This window comes from Lepidochelys kempii, chromosome 2 (assembly GCF_965140265.1).
Source record: "Lepidochelys kempii isolate rLepKem1 chromosome 2, rLepKem1.hap2, whole genome shotgun sequence".
Taxonomy (NCBI): domain Eukaryota; kingdom Metazoa; phylum Chordata; order Testudines; family Cheloniidae; genus Lepidochelys; species Lepidochelys kempii.
In genome coordinates this window covers 240,206,065-240,226,801 of record NC_133257.1, presented here as the reverse complement: position 1 = coordinate 240,226,801, position 20,737 = coordinate 240,206,065, and the positions used below count along the sequence as shown (strand labels likewise).

At 43.8% G+C, this 20,737-nt stretch overlaps 1 protein-coding gene across 2 annotated transcripts in view; it reads right to left on the bottom strand.

Annotated features, from left to right (window-relative positions):
* Positions 1-20,737, bottom strand: part of ZEB1 (zinc finger E-box binding homeobox 1) — a 209,457-nt gene that overhangs the window by 20,508 nt on the left and 168,212 nt on the right. For both annotated transcript variants that reach the window (XM_073334398.1, XM_073334399.1), the window contains exon 5: positions 8,644-8,846. In XM_073334398.1, the coding sequence (XP_073190499.1) occupies positions 8,644-8,846 (203 nt within the window). The remainder of the gene's footprint in view (positions 1-8,643; positions 8,847-20,737) is intronic.

The following is a 20,737-nucleotide window of genomic DNA, read 5'->3' as shown; positions in this document are numbered from 1 at the left end:
CTGAAACCTGTCCTGCTAATGTTCCATCTGAAGTATAGGTAATGGCTTCCTGCTAAGACTAAGCAAAATTGGGCGTGGACAGGTGATTTGCCATCTGACTCCAAACTCCCATCTTTTAAAGAACCTCTTAATTTTCCACTAGCTTTGCTGAGGGCTTTGTTTGAAACAATGGGTTCCCTTCCACATGGCAGAAAGTATAAAAGGTCCTGGAAACACCCCAATTTTGCCTCTTTCCTACTGGACTATGGACTTATACTAATGGGAGCATTCTAACCAAGAGACTGAGGTCCTTTCAATGATTTGGAAGCAACCACAGACTTATCAAGCCAGCAGTTTATTCCATCACTGCTACAAGCCTGAACCAAGAACTTTGCATTTATTGTATGTATTTGATTCCTTTTACCAATTTGAACTCTCATCTTTCTTTCTTTTTATGAATAAACCTTTAGATTTTAGATACTAAAGGCTTGGCAACAGCATGATTTTTGGGTTATATATTGACGTGGGTGTGTGGCTGGTCCTTTGGGATTAGAAGAACCTTTTATTTGATGAGGCTAGTTGTAAAGAACCACTCATCTTTAAATCCAGTGTTTTGGGGGGTGATACAAGGATTGGAATACTTAAGGAAACTGCTTTTATAACTTCTTGTTAGACAGTGTTGTGAGACAGAAGTTTACTTTTGTTGCTGGTTTGGTATATCTTATGAAGGAATAACCACCAGTTTGGGGTATGTCTACTCTATTTCTCAGCAGTTTGTCTTGAATTTGGGTATGCTCAGTTGTGACCCACTGAGGCACAGTTACAAGTCTCAACTGGAGTATTATCTCCAGTTCTGGGCACCACACTTCAGGAAAGATGTGGAAAAATTGGAGAAGAACAACAAAAATTATTAATGGTCTAGAAAACATGACCCATGAAGGAAGATTGAAAAAAATGGGTTTGTTTAGTTTGGAAGAGAGAAGACTGAGAGGGGACATGATAACAGTTTTCAAGTATATAAAAAGTTGTTACAGAGAGGAGGGAGAAGAATTGTTCTTCTTAACCTCTGAGGGTGGGACAAGAAGCAATGGGCTTAAATTGCAGCAAGGGAGGTTTAGGTTGGACATCAGGAAACTTTCTGTCAGTGTGGTTAAGCACTGGAATAAATTGACTAGGGACGTTGTGGAATCTCCATCATTGGAGATTTTTAAGAGCAGGTTAGACAAACACCTGCCAGGGATGGTCTAGATAACACTTAGTCCTCCCATGAGTGCAAGGGACTGGACTAGATGACCTCTCGAGGTCCCTTCCAGTTCTATGACTCTATAATGTGTCCTATAATAGCCAGGGGAATCTTGTACTGAAATTTGAGAGCCTCTTCCACATACTCTAAGAAAGGGGATAGCTGTTCAGCTTACAGAATAGATGAGTGTGATGTTTTTTATGTGATAGAGGGTTCAGTGACAGAGTCTTGACACTGACAAACCCCCAGCACCCATTAACAGAGGAGACTCCAACTCAGAAGATATTATAAAATCCTTAGGGTACCTAAACCCTTGCACTACCAACAATATCAAAGATTGGGCTGTGTGGGAACCTGTAGCAGATGGTTTTGATACTGATACAGCTGATACTGAGCACTTGATACGGGATTCCCTCAGTACCATAGGCAGATGAGCTGTTTTTGATACCACTGATTTTATTATTACTGTTACCACATGTTGTTCAAGGATGGATTTGGTCTTTTCAATCATGTCTCTGCAGCTCTGGGTATGGGTATCCAAACTTGGTACTGAGTTTGTCTTAAATGACAGACTCCTCTTCACCTTTGTAGTAGCACTTTCACTCGGAACCTGCATGGAACTCCCCTTGTGACCTGAGGCCTCTGTAGACTTTTTGTGAGATGGTGACAGAGAACTTCTTGAAGATCCACTCCTTACTTCCTTCAGCTTAGAGGCAGATGTAAATGAGGACTTTGGTACTGTAGATATACTCACTGCCGTGGTACTATCTATCTTTCTACCAGTGTGTCATGACTGAGATGTCCATGTGTACAGGGCACTGGCTGTACGGGGAGGTCTATGCACTGAAGATATGAGTATTGCCCAGACCGTGGAGGCACAGGGAGTGTCCTTCACTTATTGGAATAGCTTCATGACAAAAGAGGCACCTCTTGAATCCCAGGGAGCCTGGCATTCTCGAGCCAAACTAAAGAAAATGTAACCCCCATAAGGGTACCTCTCTTAACAATATAATAATCTCTATAAATAAAATGTTTTTTGGTTTCTAAAGAAAAAAGAAACAAAGGGAACAACTGTTCCAACAACTATAACACTATAACAGTAAGTAACTACAGTATAAGGTAACTATTTGAGGAAAAAGCTAAATATTAGAGAACAGGCACACAGTAAACTCCATTTTGGGCTAAAGGTGGTTGAGAAGGTACCGAGGGCCATTCATTTACGCAGCCCAGTATAAATCTTGGCGTGGGACACAAGAATGCATGGGGTGCATCACCGGCCAAATGGGCACTGTTATCAAAAATCTCTGATCAAAAGGTGCAGGGTCCAGCACATCTGAAGTGGAGTGCCCACAGGGACACCACTCAAAGAATTATAACTTACTTAAATGATAAATTAACATGTATACAGTAACAAGGATCAACCAGAATACATTAGAACCATCCAAAACATTTACCACTAGGAACATCCAGCAGTACTTAAAGTGAAAGTATCCATACTTGTGGAACCAAGCCAACTAAAAGATAGCAGGTAAGACAGCCAATGGAAAGTCAAGAAATGTTTACAGGGAGTATTCACTTAAGTATCTAGGAACTACCATGCCAGATCAAACCAGTGATCCATGTAGTCTAGTATCCTGTGTCAGACAGTGGCTAGTACCAGATGCTTCAGAAGAAAGTCCCCAGTAATGTATAATTATGGAATAACCTGCTCTTTTCCCCTAATTCCCATCAGCTAGTAAAAGTTTATGTCCAGAAGAATTCTTATTTATATCCCTTGTAATATTTTCTCTTATTTAATTATTCCTGAGGGAATTCTGAGCCAAAAAATTAAAAATTCTGCACCAAAAAATAAAAATTCTATGCACAATATTTTAAAATTCTGCAAAATTCTGCAAATTTTATTTGTCAATAAATAAATGTGGAGGGTCCAGGATGGCAGTGGGTCCAGGCCACTGGCTGCACAGAGATGGGAGATCACCCGGCAGCCCCCCACCCCCTGGGACAGGGACTCAGCAGTGAAGCTGCACCTGACCCTGACACAGCAGAAGGGCCAGGTCTGCCCCAGAAACATGCCGGGGCCCTGCCCCTTGATGCCAGATGCAGCTGGTGTGGGCAGGCAGCCCCAGCCCAGCAGGATTCCAGTGTGGAGGGATCCAGGTGAAGGATGAGAGGGTTCTGTGGGGGGCAAACTGGATGCACGTGGCTCAGTGGTTATTCTGGATGTGAAGAGACTTGTTGGTTCCAGGTGCAGGGACAATGGGACTCTGCTGTGGAGGTGGCTGGAGCTCAGCAGGGGTGGTCTGGGTGTGGGGGGGATGTAGCTCAGTCAGGGGGGTCCAGATGTTGGAGAAGTGGGGCTTGGTAGGGTGGGGGTCCAGTGGGGCGAGGGGTCTGGGTGGCTTGTTGGGGTGGTCCAGGTGTGCGGGGGCAGGGGGTTTCCAGGTGCAGGGGAGTGGGGGTACTCAGGGTGGGGGTTCGATGGGCCTGCTTAGCAGGGGAGCCCCTGCTGCTGCCACCACCAAGGGAATGCCGCATGACCTGCTCCCGCTCCCCCCCCCCCAATTCTCCTATCCCTTTCTTTTCCCCATCCCCACCCCCCTGCCCCAACTCTTCTCTCACTCCCACAACCCCCTGTCCTATCCTATCCCCACTGCTTCTTCCCTGCTTCCCCCACCCCTCTTGCCCTGCCCCATGGCAGGCACTCACCACTGTACAGAAAACCACCCAGCACACATAGAAGGGGAAGTCGACTGGCACTAGGACCCAGAGGCAGCATCCAGCTGCCGACTTAGGAACCCAAGTGGCCACCTTCTCTCACCCTGGCAGCTCTGCACCTGCAGAAATGGGAGGAGCAGTGGCACACGCTCCCCCGCCCATATCTTGCCGTCCCACCCACACCCGCAGTGATTTACTGCTGCTCCAGGCGATGAAAACTAGGTGCCATCTGGTCTGTGACCATTCTTGCAGTTTCCCTTTGCTTTCCCGTCATTTTCTGCAGGGAAGCAAAGAAATCTTCAGAGAGACATGATTTCTGTGCCCGCCCAGTGGCACAGAATTCCCTCAGGAGTATTTAATGTAATTGTGATGCTCTTTTTAGCCATATAGATATCTAATTATTTTTAACCCCGCTGAGCTTTTGGACACCATGATATTTTGCAGCACTGAAGTTAATCTATGTATTGTGTAAAAAAAGTATTTCCGCAATCATTTTTAAGTCTGACACTTTTCATTTGAATGGGCTGTTATTTTGTTCTTAACTTATGAGGAAGAGTAAACAGGAGCTCTCAATTTACCTTTCTCTACTCTATTCTCTATTTTGTACCCTACCATGTTCCCTGTTTTCTCCTCTCTAAACAGTCTCAGTCTTTTCAATCTCTCCTCATGCGGAAGCTTTTCCATGCATTTTTGTCATTCAACTCTCGATCCCCTTTTATTTTTGCTGTATATTTTTGAGGTGAAGTAATCATAACTGAACACAGTATTCCAGGTAAGGATATGCATTCAATTTATATAATGGCATTATAATATCCTCAGTCTTATTTCCTGTCCCATCTACAGTAGAACCCCAGAGTTATGAACACCTCGGGAATGGAGATTGTTCCTAACTCTGAAACGTTTGTAACACTGAACAAAACATTATGGTTCTTTCAAATGTTTACAACTGAACACTGACTTAATGCAGTTTTGAAACTTTACTATGCAGAAGAAAAATTCTGCTTTTAACCATCTTAATTTAAATAAAACAGTTTCCTTACTTGTCAACTTTTTTTTGGTAGTCTATGTTTAACACAGTACAGTACTGTATTTGCTTTTTTTTGGTCTCTGATGATGCCTGATTGTGTACTTCTGGTTCCAAATGAGGTGTGTGGATGACCGTTTAGTTTGTAACTTTGGTGTTCGACTGTACATCCTAACATTTTGTTTGTTTTTTTGATCATTGCTGTGCTTGGACAAGATATGGTAATTGATCTGTCCACAGTGATACCCCGGTTTTTCTTGACAGAGCACCTAAATCATAGGATATTGTATCTGTTCCATGACTGGAAAACATAACCATTATAAACTACTTTCATTTCTGAGTGAAACAAGTTCCACTGGAGTCAAGAAACACAAAATGATCCAACCTTACAACAGCATGACAGTGTAATTCTACATGGCTTGCCAACGGAAAATGCTCAGGCAAATCCAAAAATAAAATGTCCTGCGACAGAGATGAAATTGTTGCATATGATGGGATTCTTTACAAAGAAATTCTTTACCCGTCATAATATCACACAAATAAGTCAGAAATGCTAAGAATAATCCATGCTGTCTCTGAGTACTGAAAACTGTAAGAACAGAGACTGAGATATCCTCCTCTGGTCAGCTATTAATTCAGTCATAGAAGAAAAGTACCCAAAATGTGAAGTCTGCAATATATGTGGGGAAAAGGAATGTAAAAAACCCTCTGAAATCACGTAAGATTCCTGACTGAACTGGGTCCAAGGCTAGCACAGATCTGTTTGAAGTGAATGGAAAAGTTTGTCTCTTCTTGATAGACTACTGATGTGTTTTTATTTTAAATGAGGTTTGAACAACATGTCAAATAGCAATGTAATAGTGTAATACATTGCACTGGATTCCAGATGAGTTAACAAGTGAAGGCCCATACTTAGAATCATAGAATATCCTGGTTGGAAGGGGCCTCAGGAGGTCACCTAGTCCAACCACCTGCTCAAAGCAGGGCCAATCCCCAATTTTTTCTCCAGATCCCTAAATGGCCCCCTCAAGGATTGAACTCACAACCCTAGGTTTAGCAGGCCAATGCTCAAACCACTGAGCTATCCCTCATGAATGGCTCATTTGAACAATTCTCTTTGATACTTTCAAGCACACCACATCAAGTTTTACCAATGCACTGCCAAATGGGTTAACAGAAAAGTCAGAATAAAAAACAAAGAACTCGATTAAAAACGTTGGTGAATTCAAAGGATTGAGACACAGCTTTGTTGGAATATCACAGGTCTTCACAATGATTTCTTAGGACTATGAGTTCAGAGACTTCTAGAGAAACAGCCAAAAACCTTAGTACCAACAACTAACAAGCTTCTTGAGACAAAGACAAATTACTTTGAAGTAGTTACAAAAGAGCTACCTAGAAAGCAGAATACAAGAAATAGTATGATAAGATTGCCAAACAGTTATTCCTGCTGCAAGTAAAAGAAATGTTAGATTTCTTGGTACAATGGGGAAGTTCCAGAAGACTGGAAAAAAGTGAAAGTTGTGCCTTATTTGAAAAGGGTAAACCAAATTACTTGGATAATCACAGGCCAGTTAGCTTGACATTGATCCCAGAAAAAACTGTAAAAAGATTTAAAGGATAGTAAAATAATTAATGCCAATCAACATGGCTTTATGAAAAATATGTCTTGTCAACAAATTTTAATATAGTTTTTTGATGATATTACAATTTTAGTTGATAAAGGTAACTATTGACATAATATAATTAGACTTCTGCATGGTACTTGACTTAGTACTGCATAACATTCTGATAAAGATTAACACTATACAAAAATCAATGTCAGCCATATTAAATGGATTAAAAACTTGTTAACAAATAGATTTCAAAAAGCAATTTTTTAATGGGGAAACTTATGAGGTGTTTCTAGGGGAGTTCCACTAGGATCCGCTATTGACCCAATGCCATTCAGTATATTTATCAATGATCTAGAAGAAAACAAAATCATTGCTTGTAAAATTTGTAGATGATACAAAAATTGATTGAGTGGTAAATAATGATGCGGACAAGTCAGTTACACAAACTGATGTGGATAGCTTGGTAAGGTGAGCTCATTTTAATAACATGCGTTTTAATTCAGCCAAATGAAAGGTCATACATCTAGGAACAAAGACCGTAGGCCACACTTACAAGATAGGAATGTAATGACACTGAAAAGGATTTAGAGGTAATGGTAGATAACCAACTGAACATGAGCTCCCAGTGCAAAGCTGTGGCTAAGTGGATGAACATGGTTCTTGGAGGCAAAAGCAGGGGAATAACAAATAGGTGTAAGGACATAATATTACCTCTGTATATGGCATTAATGAGACCATTACTGGAATACTGTGTCCAGTTCTGGTGTCCACACTTCAAAAATTGGAAAGGATTCAGAAAAGAGCTATAATTATGATTTGAGAACTGAAAAATGATAGTGAGAGACATATAGCTATATAGTGATAGATTTAAACGAAACATATTGAGCTTCTTATTGAAGAGAAGATTAAGAGGTCACTTGATCATAGTCCACAAGTACCTAGATAGAGACGATATTTCTGATAGCAGACAGCTCTTAAATCCAGCAGAAAAGGGTAAATTGAGATCCAATGGTTAGAAGCTGAAACTAGACAAATTCAGAAATAAGGTGCAATGTTTTAACAATAATGGTGATTAACCATTGGAACAACTTACCTAGAGACATGATGAATTTTCTGTGACTTAGTCTTTAAATTAAGAGTGGCTTTTTTTAAAAAAAAATATACTCTAGCTCAAACAGAAGTTGTGGGCTTGATGCAGAAATGAATGGATGAGATTTTATGGCTTGCGTTATGCAGAAGGTCAGGGTAGAGGATCGTACTGGTCCCTTCTGGCTTTAAAAAAAATATCTATGAATTAATGAAGTTCAAATGGAAAGTTACTTACAACCTGCCAAAGTAACAGCTATACCAAGATCATACATCATAAGCAATCCTGAGAGTCAGTCATACAAGAGGAATAGAGGAGCTGAGTAATCTGTTAGTCCCACTTATCTCAGCATGCATGTGAGATCTCAGCACCTTTCAGGATCAAAAAAACATGTTTAGAATAATTTTTGGCCTTTTTGTTGATTTTTTCTAGTATTGCATCATTTTATTTATGTACAAACAATTATTTTCATTACTCAAATGTCCATAAAGAACCTACTTACAACCTATATTTCATAAAGACAGTGATTCTTCCTGCAGTAAGAAAGCAAGAAAAATGCATTTGGAGATCCAAAATTATCAAATGATCTTTGTGAAAAAAAACGTCATTGGTTGAGTACAAAATTTGATGTAATATCTGGTGTAGTCACAAGGCTCAGGCATCAATAGCCAATTGGTACAAAATTTAAGAAAACACACTACCTATAAGGCAATAAAACACTTCAAGAAATTCAATTATTGTACATGAAGTGGCTGAAGGCACCTCATTTGGGGCCTAATCCCACAGTGATTACCAACAGAAAAGTATGAATTTAATAGCAAGTTTGCCCAAGCAAAGACCATAGGATCAGGACCTTAGAATGTAGGTAATCTGGTATACCCACACTCTTAGCTTTGCATTATTGCTAACATAAATAAGTCTTTATAGATATTGTTACAATTATGATAATCAATATATAATTAATAAAACTTCCACTTACTTGATCTCTTCCTGATTTATGTGATGTCATGTGGCGTTCAAGTTGTGTTCTATATGCAAATGTGTAACTGCATAATGAGCAACTAAAGTTATCCTCATTTTTTTCATGGCGATATTTAATGTGTTCCTTCAGAGAGGTAAAGCGTTTGTAACCTCTATCACAATATGGGCAGGTAAGCAGTTGGGAAAATGCATCTGGTGTTCCTGCAAAGGACAAACAATAAACCTTTATTGAGATAAAATGAAAGATCAAATATATTAATATGAATAAACATATTGGGGATATATTTTCACATACGTGAGTTCATGTAATTTCCATAATGTACATGGAGGAATATACCTCAGAATAAGAATTCTTATTTCAGTTTTTCCTAGCATGTATTCACTCATTACCTGTGGTACAAATGTCACTAATATGCAGTTGAGGAAAGAGGGAAGAAAGCAGAGAACAAACAGGTTTGATTCTGATCTCACTTACACCCAGGTTCACATTGATGTCACTCTACTGACTTTGATGGAGTTACTTGTGCTTTACATCAACAAAGTAAAACCAGAATTAGTCTCTCTATGACTAGACAGGACTGTATGTGAGAAGACATGTTTATGGTTTTATATGTAAGTACATATATTCAAGAACGCTTACACTGATATCTAAACATAACTATGTTATACAGAAAGTAACTTATGTATAACATTGTAAACATCCTGGCCATTAATCTTCTCACATATTTAACAATAAAAATGAAAATATTGTTTCAAAAGTCTCTTATTTTATTTTCACATAATAAAAACCTGGTTTTAGGAATGTAGGATTTACCATATTAGATCAGACTATTGATCTATTAAGTGCAGTATCCCGCCTCTGGCAGTTCCAATCCTTCATGCTTCAGAGGAAATGGAAGGCAATTCTTGCCATCATGCAATTTATCCAACTGTGCAGAACTATTGCAAAGGAGAGGGCAGAATTTCTATTTGAACCCCACTGATTATGATCTTATACCCTGAAGCACAAGGTGTAAATGTCCATGGACTGTTATTTTAACTTGCATAACTACAAATATTATTAATACTCATAAAATTAGCCAGTACCTTTGAAAGTAGTTCTAAATTATTTATCTTGATGACCTGTGGCAATTAATACCACAGGCTGATTATATGCTCCATAAAGAAGCATTTCCTTTTGTTTGCTTGGAATTTACTGCCTTTCAGTTTTATCGAGTGTTCCATTGTTCTTGCACAGAGGGACAAAGAAAAGAGGAGACATATCAATTTTCACTATATTCTTCGTAGTGTTGTGTCTCTCAACTAAGTCCCTTCTTAATCTTTGCATTTTCAGGGTAAGTAATGCTCATATTTGCAGGCATAGGTATAGTTTGACTTCTACATCAGGGGGGGCAGTTCCAGTCAGGCCACCAGGGCAACATATGGGAGGGAGGGGACAAATTCCGTACTTGCCCCCAGAGGCTCCATTTCAGATTGGGGGGGAAGGAGATTTAACCGTAATTCAGGAGTCTGATTTGTCTTGCGTGCCCCCAAGTTTCACCTTACTTAAAAACTACTTGCTTACAAAATCAGACATAAAAATACAAAAGTATCACAGCAAACTATTACTGAAAAATTGCTTACTTTCTCATTTTCACCATATAATTATAAAATAAATCAACTGGAATATAAATATTGTACTTACATTTCAGTGTATAGTATATAGAGCAGTATAAACAAGTCATTATCTGTATGAAATTTTAGTCTGTACTGATTTCCTAGTTCTTTTTATGTAGCATGCTGTAAAAATAGACAAATATCTAGATGACTTTATGTACCCCCTGGAAGACCTTGGCGAATGCCCAGGGGTACACATACCCCTGGTTGTGAACCACTGACTTAGGCAACTGAAAACTCTAGTGTTTTTGCTGATAATAGCTGAGAAATATCTGACAGGAGCATTGTATCTAATTCCTATATCAAGAAAGAAAATTAAATAAATATTAAACCCACTCAGCTCTAATACTTACATGTTCTGACATCTTGTGCCAAGTCTCTTATGAGACACTGGTTAGGTTTAAAATCGTAATGTATATTCTTACTCAGATACTCTTAATAAAGTCAAAAGAGACCATTGTGATCATCTAGTCTGACCTCCTGCACACTGCAGGCCACAGAACCTCATGCACTCATTCCTGTAATAGACCCCTAAGCTCTGGGGTCCTCATATCATAGTTTAAAGACTTCAAGTTACAGAGAATTCACTATTTACACTAGTTTAAACTGCAAGTTACCCATGCCCCATGTTGCAAAAGAAGGTTAAAAAAACCCACAGACTGTGCCAATCTGACCCAGGGGAAAATTCCTTCCTGACCTCAATATGATGATCAGTTAGACCCTGAGCATGTGGGCAAGACCCACCAGGCAGATACTTGGGAAAGAATTCTCTGTAGTAACTCAGAGCCCTCCCCATCTAGTGTCCCGTCTCCAGCCATTAGGGATTTTTGCTACAGGCAGTCGCCAATGGGCCACATGCCATTGTGAGCAGTCTCATCATACCATCCCTTCCATAAACTTATCAAGCTCAGTCTTGAAGCTAGTTAGTGTTTTTGCCCCCACAGCTCTCCTTCAGAGACTGCTCCAGAACTTCACCCCTCTGATGGTTAGAAACAATGTTCCCTCTAATTTTTGACCAGCTGTGTGGGCAAAAAATTTCTTCTGTGCAAATTTTTGACAGGCCGTGCGCCCAAAAAATTTATTCTGTGCAAATGTTTGTGCTTCTGTGCAAATGTTTGTGCATGCGGTGTTTCGCCATGTGCGTGGGGTTTAGGATGTGCGTGCAGACACACGCACAGCGTAGAGGGAACAGTGGTTAGAAACCTTGGCCTAATTTCAAGCCTAAACTTATTGATGGCCAGTTTATATGTATTTGTTCTGGGTTCCACATTGATGCTTAACTTAAATAACTCCTCTCCCTCCCTGGTATTTATCCCTCTGATGTACTTATACAGAGCAATCCTATCTCCCCTCAGCCTTCTATTGGTTAGACTAAACAAGCCAAGCTCTTTGAATCATAAGACAGGTTTTCCATTCCTCAGATCATCCTAGTAGCCCTTCTCCGCACCTGTTCCACGTTGAATTAATCTTTCTTAAAAATGGGAGACCAGAATTACACAAAATACACCAGATGAGGTCTCATCAGTGGCTTGTATAATGATACTAACACTTCCCTCTCTCTACTGAAAATACCTCACCTGATACATCCTAGGACTGCATTAGCCTTCTTCACAGCAGCATCACATTGATAGCTTATAGTTATCCTGTGATCATCCAATACACCCAGCTCTTTCTCCTCCACTGTCACTTCCAACTGATAACCCAGCTTATAGCAAAAATTCTTGCTCTTAGTCCTCAATGCATGATCTTGCACTATTAAATATCATTCTGTTTCTATCACTCCAGTTTACAAGGTCATCTAGATCTTGTATGATATTCCGGTCCTCCTCGGTATTGGCAATACCTCCCAACTTTGTGTCATCTGCAAATTTTATTAGCACACTACCACCTTTTGCGTCAACGTCAGTAATAAAAATATTAAATAAGGTTGGTCCCAAGACTGATCCCCGAGGAACTCCACCAGTAACCTCCCTCTAGCCTGACAGTTCACCTTTCAGTATGACCTATTGCAGGCTTCCCTTTAACCAGTTCCTCATTCACCTTTCAGTTATTAATTCCCATCTTCTCTAATTCAACAAGTAATTTCTCATGTGGAACTGTATCAAATGCCTTACTGACATCCAGGTAGATAAAATCTAATGCATTTCCTTTGTCTAAAAAGTCAGTTATCTTCTCAAAGAAAAATATTACTAACTTTGTTACCACCTCTTGAGTACAACAACTGAAACAATTGTAGAAAAAAATCTACGGTTACTTTCTATCATTTAGGCTACTTACTTTTTGCAGGGTTCAGAGTAGCAGCCATGTTAGTCTGTATCCGCAAAAAGAAAAGGAGTACTTGTGGCACCTTAGAGACTAACAGATTTATTTGAGCATAAGCTTTCGTGAGCTACAGCTCACTTCATCGGATGCACTCAGTGGAAAATACAGTGGGGAGATTTATATACACAGAGAACATGAAACAAGTACTCCTTTTCTTTTTACTTTTTGCAGTTCACCAAGCTTGGAACAGATCATTTAACTTTAGGAAACATCCTAACAGCCCTTTCTTATCTTAATCACCCGTTAATCACTCTGTTTATAAACAAAATTCTGACTTCTTGCCTCAGGGGCACAAGCTGTTAGTAGTCTCCTGTCTCCTCTGCAGAACTCATTACATTGCACACTCAGACTGCCTGCCTGAGGCTTGCAGTTTGGGGGCAATGCCCTCCCATGAGCCCCCAAACTCTGCCTATGTTTGCAGGTTAACTATGTGGAACCTACGGTTTCTTGTACCCTACTGTGGATACTTTCATTCTCTTCTCTGCCTATCTTTTGGGCGGGGCGAGCAAACTGAACACAATAGTAAAGGTTTCAGAGTAGCAGCCGTGTTAGTCTGTATCCGCAAAAAGAACAGGAGGACTTGTGGCACCGAAGAGACTAACAAATTTATTTGAGCATAAGCTTTCGTGAGCTACAGCTCACTTCATCAGATGTAAAGGTGTGGCTATCCTATCATCATCTTTCTATAATGTCTATTTTCTGCCCCATTTATAATTCATTTTTAAGTGATGCAGAGTGATGTGGAAACACACTCCATTCGAGTCAGAGTATCACTCAATGTGTATTACAGTATCGTGCACTTGTTTAAGTTACATTTAGGGTGGAATTTTTAAAAGGTTCATTGTGGCCTAACACTGCTTTCAGTTTTCAGAGTAACAGCCGTGTTAGTCTGTATTCGCAAAAAGAAAAGGAGTACTTGTGGCACCTTAGAGACTAACCAATTTATTTGAGCATAAGCTTTCGTTAGCTACAGCTCACTTCATCGGATGCATACTGTGCAAACTGCTTTCAGTGAAGTCAATGGAGAAATGGTAACGGAATAAATCAGGTGCACTTTAAAATCCCACCCTTAGTCTTCCATCGTGCTGCCTAATTCCCCAGTTTCATTGCATCCTTTTCAAGTGTCTCACAAGCTGCTTAGTTTTGTGCCACTAACAAGCAGAGGTGACTACTCCATGGGTGCTCCGCCTTGGAGTACCCACGGAAAAAAAAATTAGTGGGTGCTTAGGATCCACTGGCAGCAAGCACCCCTCTCTCCCCCAGCGCCTCCCGCCCACTAGTGGCCCCACTGATCAACTCCTCTCCCTCCCTCCGTCCCTCCCAGTGACTCCTGCCCTCTGTGATCAGCTGTTTTGCAGAGTGCAGGAGGTGCTGAGAGGAAGCGGGAGGAGCGGAGAAGGGGCATGCATGGGAGAGGGGGAGGAATTGGGCGGGAAGAGGTGGGGTGTGGGCAGAGTGGGTGCAGGAAGAGGCAGGGCAGGGGTGGGGTCTTGAGGAAAGGGGTGGAGTGGGGGCAGGGCCTTGGGGGAAGGGGTAAAACATGACCATGAGATCTATATCAACTTCCTGGCCAATGAAGCAGAGGACAGCCTAAAGTACAACAATCTGCATCCTGTCTACAGGGTCATCACACTCCTGACTGGCAGCCATAAACAACCTTCTAACATCCCCATCACAAAACCAGGCAACTCACTCTGCTCTTTGATGGACAAGTCCTGGACAGAAGGACAACACATTATGAAAGCATACTCAACTATTCACCTGCTGACAACCGTCCAGAGCCATGTCACTTGGCAAACCACATGGCTGCAGACACTGGGATGAAAAGACAGTTACCTACCTTTCCATAACTGTTGTTCTTTGAGATGTGTTACTCGTGGCCATTCCATTCCAGGTGTGCGTGCGCCCACATATGCAGTTGTCCCAGATTTTTGCCTTAGCATTATCTGCTGGGTCAGCAGTTGTGCCCCCTTGAGTGCCATGCTCATGTGGTGGTATATCAGGCGCCGCTGACCCTATGCACTTTCAGTTCCTTCTTGCCAGCAACTCCGACAGAGGGGCAGGAGGGCGGGTAATGAAATGGACATGGGCAACACATCTCGAAGAACAACAGTTACGAAAAGGTAGGTAACCATTTTTTCTTCTTTGAGTGCTTGCTCATATCAATTCCATTCTAGGTGACTCACAAGCAGTGCCAATGGAAGTGGACTCAGTGTCTCAAGGTTACACCCTGCAAGACCGTGAACTCTATCTCCAGCACCCATCAGTCTAAGCTGACTCGCAACCAGGCCGAACGGTACGGATGAAGATGGTTGATGAAAGAATGGGGTGGATCCTGGGAGGTGACTGGGGCATCACTCTCGACTGCACCCTCAAAACATATGCTTCTGGCCCCTTAGGTGCTTTGCTGCGCCAAGCTGTGCAGGTGAGACTGCCAAGACCTAGGCAGCGGGTGATGATGACCAGAACTGCTTTCTTGCAGACTGCAGCGTATGCATGCCCAATGAACAAAGGGTGGCCCAAGTGTCCTTCAACCCATGCAGCTTTGCATCTGTTTGCTCTGAGAAAAGACCGATCCCATGGAATGGGAGGTCTTGGATCAAGGTCTACATCTTTTGGGAGAGGCCGGCAGTCTGAAACCAGGAGCTGTGTCTCATAACCACCTGCAGCGACCACCTTAGCCGCCATCTCCCAAGCCATTTGAAGGGAGCACTGAGCCACTGTGGTGCCCTCCTCCACCAGGGTGCCGAATTCTTGGGCCAAGCCCTGAGGGAGTGACTCCTTGAACTTATGGCGGGAGTCCCATAAGTTAAAATTGTATCTCTCTAGGAGGGACTGATGGTTCGCCATGCAGAATTGCAGGCTGACAGGTGAATAAATTTTCCTCCCAAACAGGTCCAATCTTTTGGCCTCTTTCTTTTGGGGGTCGAACTGGTATGTCTTGCTTATCCTTTTCATTGGCTGCAGAGATCACCAGTGAGCCCCAGGGAGGGTGGATGTAAAGGTACTCAAACCCTTTGGCTGGGACAAAGTATTTCTTTTCTGCCCTTTTTGAGGTGGGAAGGATGGATGAGGGAGTTTGCCAGAGGGCCTTGGCAATCTTGAGGACATCGTCATGCACTAGTAGTGCGACACAGGCTGGGGTAGCTGCTGACAGGACATTAAACAAGGTGTCTGCCTGTTCAGCCATTTTCTCCACCCCCAGGCTCAAGTTCTTGGTCACCCGATGAAGAATGGCCTGGTGTTCTTTAAAACTGTCTGTCAGGCTGGCCCTCGCAACCACCTGGTCTGGGGATGAAGATGATGACTGTACTGCCGGGGGAGGCCCTGGGGCATCTTCTCCTGTGGGGGAAGGGAGGCTTAGGGGTAGGTGCAGGCTCCTCTGTTTTGATGTCCAAGCGTGCCTTGTGCACCAAGCCCAGTGCCGTCCGTGTTGCCAGCTGTTGCGCTGAGGCACTGGCCGATGAGCGGTGTGAAGGGGGCATCACCATGACCGGTACTCCCCATGTACTTCAATAAGGCCACAGCGCTGGCCACAACGCTGGCCACTGGCCGTTCTGTCAGGGCGGCACAGTTGATGTTGACGTGGCTTCAGGCCCATTCGCACCGGTCAAGTGTAGGCGAAGGGCTGAACTGTCCTTCTGTGCCAGAGGAATCGCCTTCTGGTGACCACGGTGGAGCCGTTGATGCCTGAGTCTGTCTGCTGACCATCGCCGTCGGAGACAGCTGTCAAGGGGACCAAGATGCAATGGGGAGCACTCCCACAGAGCAGGCAACCTAGACCTGCACCGAGAGGATGATGGGTGGGAGGGTGAATGGTGCCAGTAGTACGGAGAACAGTGTCTCCCTCTAGGTGATCCAGGTCAAGATGGCGGGGACCATGATCGCGGTGCCAGTGACCGAGAGCAAGCCCCAGAGGATCTGGGCTGTGACTCCGGCAATCTGCAGCGTGAAGGTGAAGAGCGTTGCTTTGTCTTGGGGGATTGGCAGTGCTCCACTGCCCCCTGAGAGGTCTTAGCGGCTGGCTTGCCCACACTGGGAGCCTTTGCTGATTCCTGAGGCATGTGTTGCGTTGATGGCATGAGTGGAGGCCTTTGCTCTCTCAGTGCTGGGGGAGCTTCTGAAGGTGTCAGTGCCATTAGGAGTTTAGGTTCCACGCCGCTCCTAGGAGTTAGTGGTGGACCTTTCAAGGGCTAAAGGCCCCAACTGGGGAGGCACGAATGTGTGGCTGTGGAGTGGCCGGGTAGCCCAAAGTGGATCTCTTGCCTGATGACCCATGGCCCTTCTTGCCTGGTGTTGGGGAGCCTTGCTTCCTAGCCTTCTATTTGGGCACCAGCAAAGGGGGAATGGTGACGAGCGGAGCACTGCACACCGAGGCAGATGAGTACTCAATGAGTCCTGGTGGGACGGCATGGAAGCCGGCTGAAGGGCAGACTGCACAAGGAGAGCCCGTAAATGAATATCCCGCTCCTTCTGCGTGCAGGGTTTAAAGTTTTTACAAATACAGTGTTCATCTCTCAGGTGTGATTCCTCCAAGCACTTGAGGCAGCTGCAATGGGGGTCACTTACAGGCATAGGCCTGTTGCAGTCTACGCAGGACTTAAACCCAGCCCAGGGTGAAGTCCCTGCTAGGACTCTTAACTGCAAACTACACTTAACAACTATTTAACACTAACTACTATAAACAAACTATTTATAAGGCCCTAAGGCTCGAAGTCAGTAAAGACAAAAACTGCTAGCCCTTGGTATGCAAGGAAAGGCGTTCCGACTAACCACCACGAGAGACAAGAAGGAACTGATCGGGCGTAGGGTTGGTGGTGCCTGATATACCTGTGCACGAATGCAACACCACTGCCAACCCTACGGATACCGCTAAGACAAAAATCTCCAATGACCACGCACATAGGCGCGCGCACTTCGAATGGAATTGACATGACCAAGCCCTCTAAAAAGAACACAAAACCTTTGTCACTCAAGAAAGTATGAAAGGTCAGTCAATGGTTCCGCGCGAGCTGCTCAAGGTACCTTGGAACCAGTAACCACTGGCATGTTCTTAAAATGTGGGCATCAGGCAAAATACCAGCAGAATGGAAAACGGCATCATAGTGTCCCTGTACAAGGGCAAAGGATCTCACATCAAATGTGGCAGCTACAGGCCAATCTCATTGCTATTGGTCCCTAGAAAGGTCTTTGTTCACGTTTGTCTTGGTGGGATGCAGCCACTCCTTAACAAACATTGTCCTCCACAGAAATCAGTTTTCCCTGTTGGGTGGTTGACCATAGACTCCATCCTTACCTCTGGCTTCTGGCTGATCTGCACTGAAAATTTAACCACTCACTCCATTTGACATATAACAACATCAGAGCAGCTTCTGATTAGGTGATATGTCAGCACTTTTCCTCGCCCTGAAAGGAGCTGGCTTTCCAGATGTTTAGATAAATCTGGTGTGCAGTCGTCACACTGGTATTGGTGCCAAGTGTGTGTAGTGGTTCACAGCTTTCTCCATGTTTCTACATGACCCCAGGTATGTGGCAGGGATGCATTCTCTCCCCAGCATTATTCTGTGAAGCTATCAACTGGATATTGGGACTTGCCGCTTCACATGTCAGAATCAAGGTGGGTCAAGAAGTTTTCACTGACCAAGACTACACCAACGATGCTGCCCTGCTAGTGGAGAAATCAGAGAATTTCAGCTCTGCCTTCCAAGATGTTGTCTCCACTATGGGGTTGAATGCCTCATGGCATGAATCTTGGAGCTGGGCCACCAGAACCACTGGTGCAGGTGGAATTGTCTATTATATTGAGTGTTGATGAGTTCATTTAGCTAGGCTACAGGCAGCGTCCAAATATTTGCAGCAAACTGGATGTTCTTTGATGAAAATATCATGCAGCCTACTGCATGAAGTACATGTCTCACTTATGGAAGCAAAAATGTCTGAGACTTGGGGTACGTCTATACTACACACGCTGTAGTGTAGACCAACGGTTCTCAACCTGAACCCCTGAGCAGCATGCAGCCCAAATAGCACATAGCTGCGGCCCAGCTGTGTTCTAAAAATATTCAAAATTTGCCACTCTGGGCTGGCAGGGAGCGGGGCTAGCTGAGTGGGAGACCTCGTCTGGCACCCTGCTGGAGTGCTCCTGCCAGCAGGGGGCTGGTGAGTGCTGCATGGTGGCAGGTTGCGGGAGAGTGCGTCTCTGGGCAGGCTAGGAGAGGGCTCTGGGCAGTGAAGGGGTGGGGGGCACTGGGAACTAGGGGTTTGTGGGGGTGCTGCAGCACCCCCAGGTCTTATGTGGGGCTCCGTTTCTGGCCCTGCACCTCAGGTACTGGCTGCTGGCCCGCACCAGGCACTTTGATCCTGGCCTGGCACTGGAGGTCCCAACCGCCTGCCTGGCGCGGTGGGATCCAGGTCCCAGCTGCCGGCTGCCTGGCCCTGGGTGGCGGTGTCCTGGCAGTCGACTGCCCAGCCGTGGGTGGTAGGGTCCCAGCTGCCAGCTGCCCAGCCCCTGACAGCAGGGTCCCGACTGTGAGATCCGGCTGCCCAGCCCTGCACTGTGGTCCAGTGTCCAGCTGCCCAGTTCCGTGTTCAGCTTCTGGTCCTACTCTGTGGAGGGGTCTCTGGGCAGGGGTTGCTGGGCACAGGGGAATGTGGGAGGTTGGGGGGAGGGAGGGAGGGCTCTGTGGTTCTTAACCTGTGGCCTGCAGCCCACAATGATAAAAAGGTTGAGAACCACTGGTGTAGACACTACAGTGACGTAAGGCGTTCTTCTGTTGCTGCAGAAAATCCTCCTCTCCGAGAGGCAGTGGCTAGGTTGATAGAATTCTTCCATTGACCTAGTGCTGTCTACACTAGGCTTAGGTCATCTTAACAATGTCTGTCAACAGTGTGAACTTTTCACACTCTGTGCAATGTAGCTAAGCTAACCTAACTGTAGGCCTGAAAGCCTGATCCATAGACTATAGTCAATTACCCCAGCCAGGCAGCCGGGACCATAGACCGTGTAATTGCTCAAGCCCACACCTAGGGGGCGTGGGCTATAGACTATTGCCGTTCACCTCAGGCAGGAGGCCTGGGCTACTGGCTGACTGGTTGTTTGCTTAATTGTCCTCTGAAGGTTTGAACTGCTATTGTGCAATTGCACAGCTGCATTCCAGGCTGCCTGACCAACTCCCCAGTGCCACCAGAGGCGGCACCTGGGCCCTGAGAGGTAAGAAGCTTACACTAACTTTCTAGTATAGACCAGCCCAAACTTCAGGATATCTCAAAACCTGTGTACTACCTCTATATACGGATCAGAAACCTAGACCTATAGGCAGACTTGAAGCACCTAAAGACACTCCATATGCACTGTTAGTGCCAAATCCTAAGCATACACTTGTTTGACTTTGTGTGAAATGTCATAATCTTGCAGAGATCTGGCCTTCCTTTAATTACTCATTACATTGAAAAGCAGCATTCCATACTTTTCAGCCATGACGTCAGGATGAACAAAAACACCCAAGCACAGTGTGCGATCAATCTCTCTATTGATGTGCAAAGGGGTGCATGCCTTGACCCTACCTAGCACTGCCCCCAAGTATTCATGGATTTGCAGGATTGAGCCAGATCTTGGAATTTCACTACATGATGCCTGGTGATGCAACAGTTCTCAGTAGGCTGATGCAACAGTTCTCAGTAGGGTATACATGTTTGATGATGGTAAATGTTTGCAACATCAGAAGCTAATATTTTATTTTTATTAAAAAAGAAACATCTCTTTGCATGGCATAAAATCTTTGTCACTTCAAAACAAAATTCCTTAGGTGTTAACACAACAAGTTATTTAAATTTATTAGATTAACAAAGTAACTGAACTTTTTTTTATACAGACAGGCCATAATATACAAAAATCAGAGCCTACATTTAGGCTACTAAGCCATTTTGTAGATACCTAAGTGCTTTTGAAATTCCCAGCTTGAACGTTTTAGGAGTACAAGTCCCATTGACTTCAAATGGCTGATGGAGCATAGCTCGGTCAAAGCACTTCTGTTTTCTTGACTTGTGGAGGTTCAATACATCTAAAGCTGATGTTGGTTGCAAATAGGCCATGGGCTATTTGTTTATCAATTATT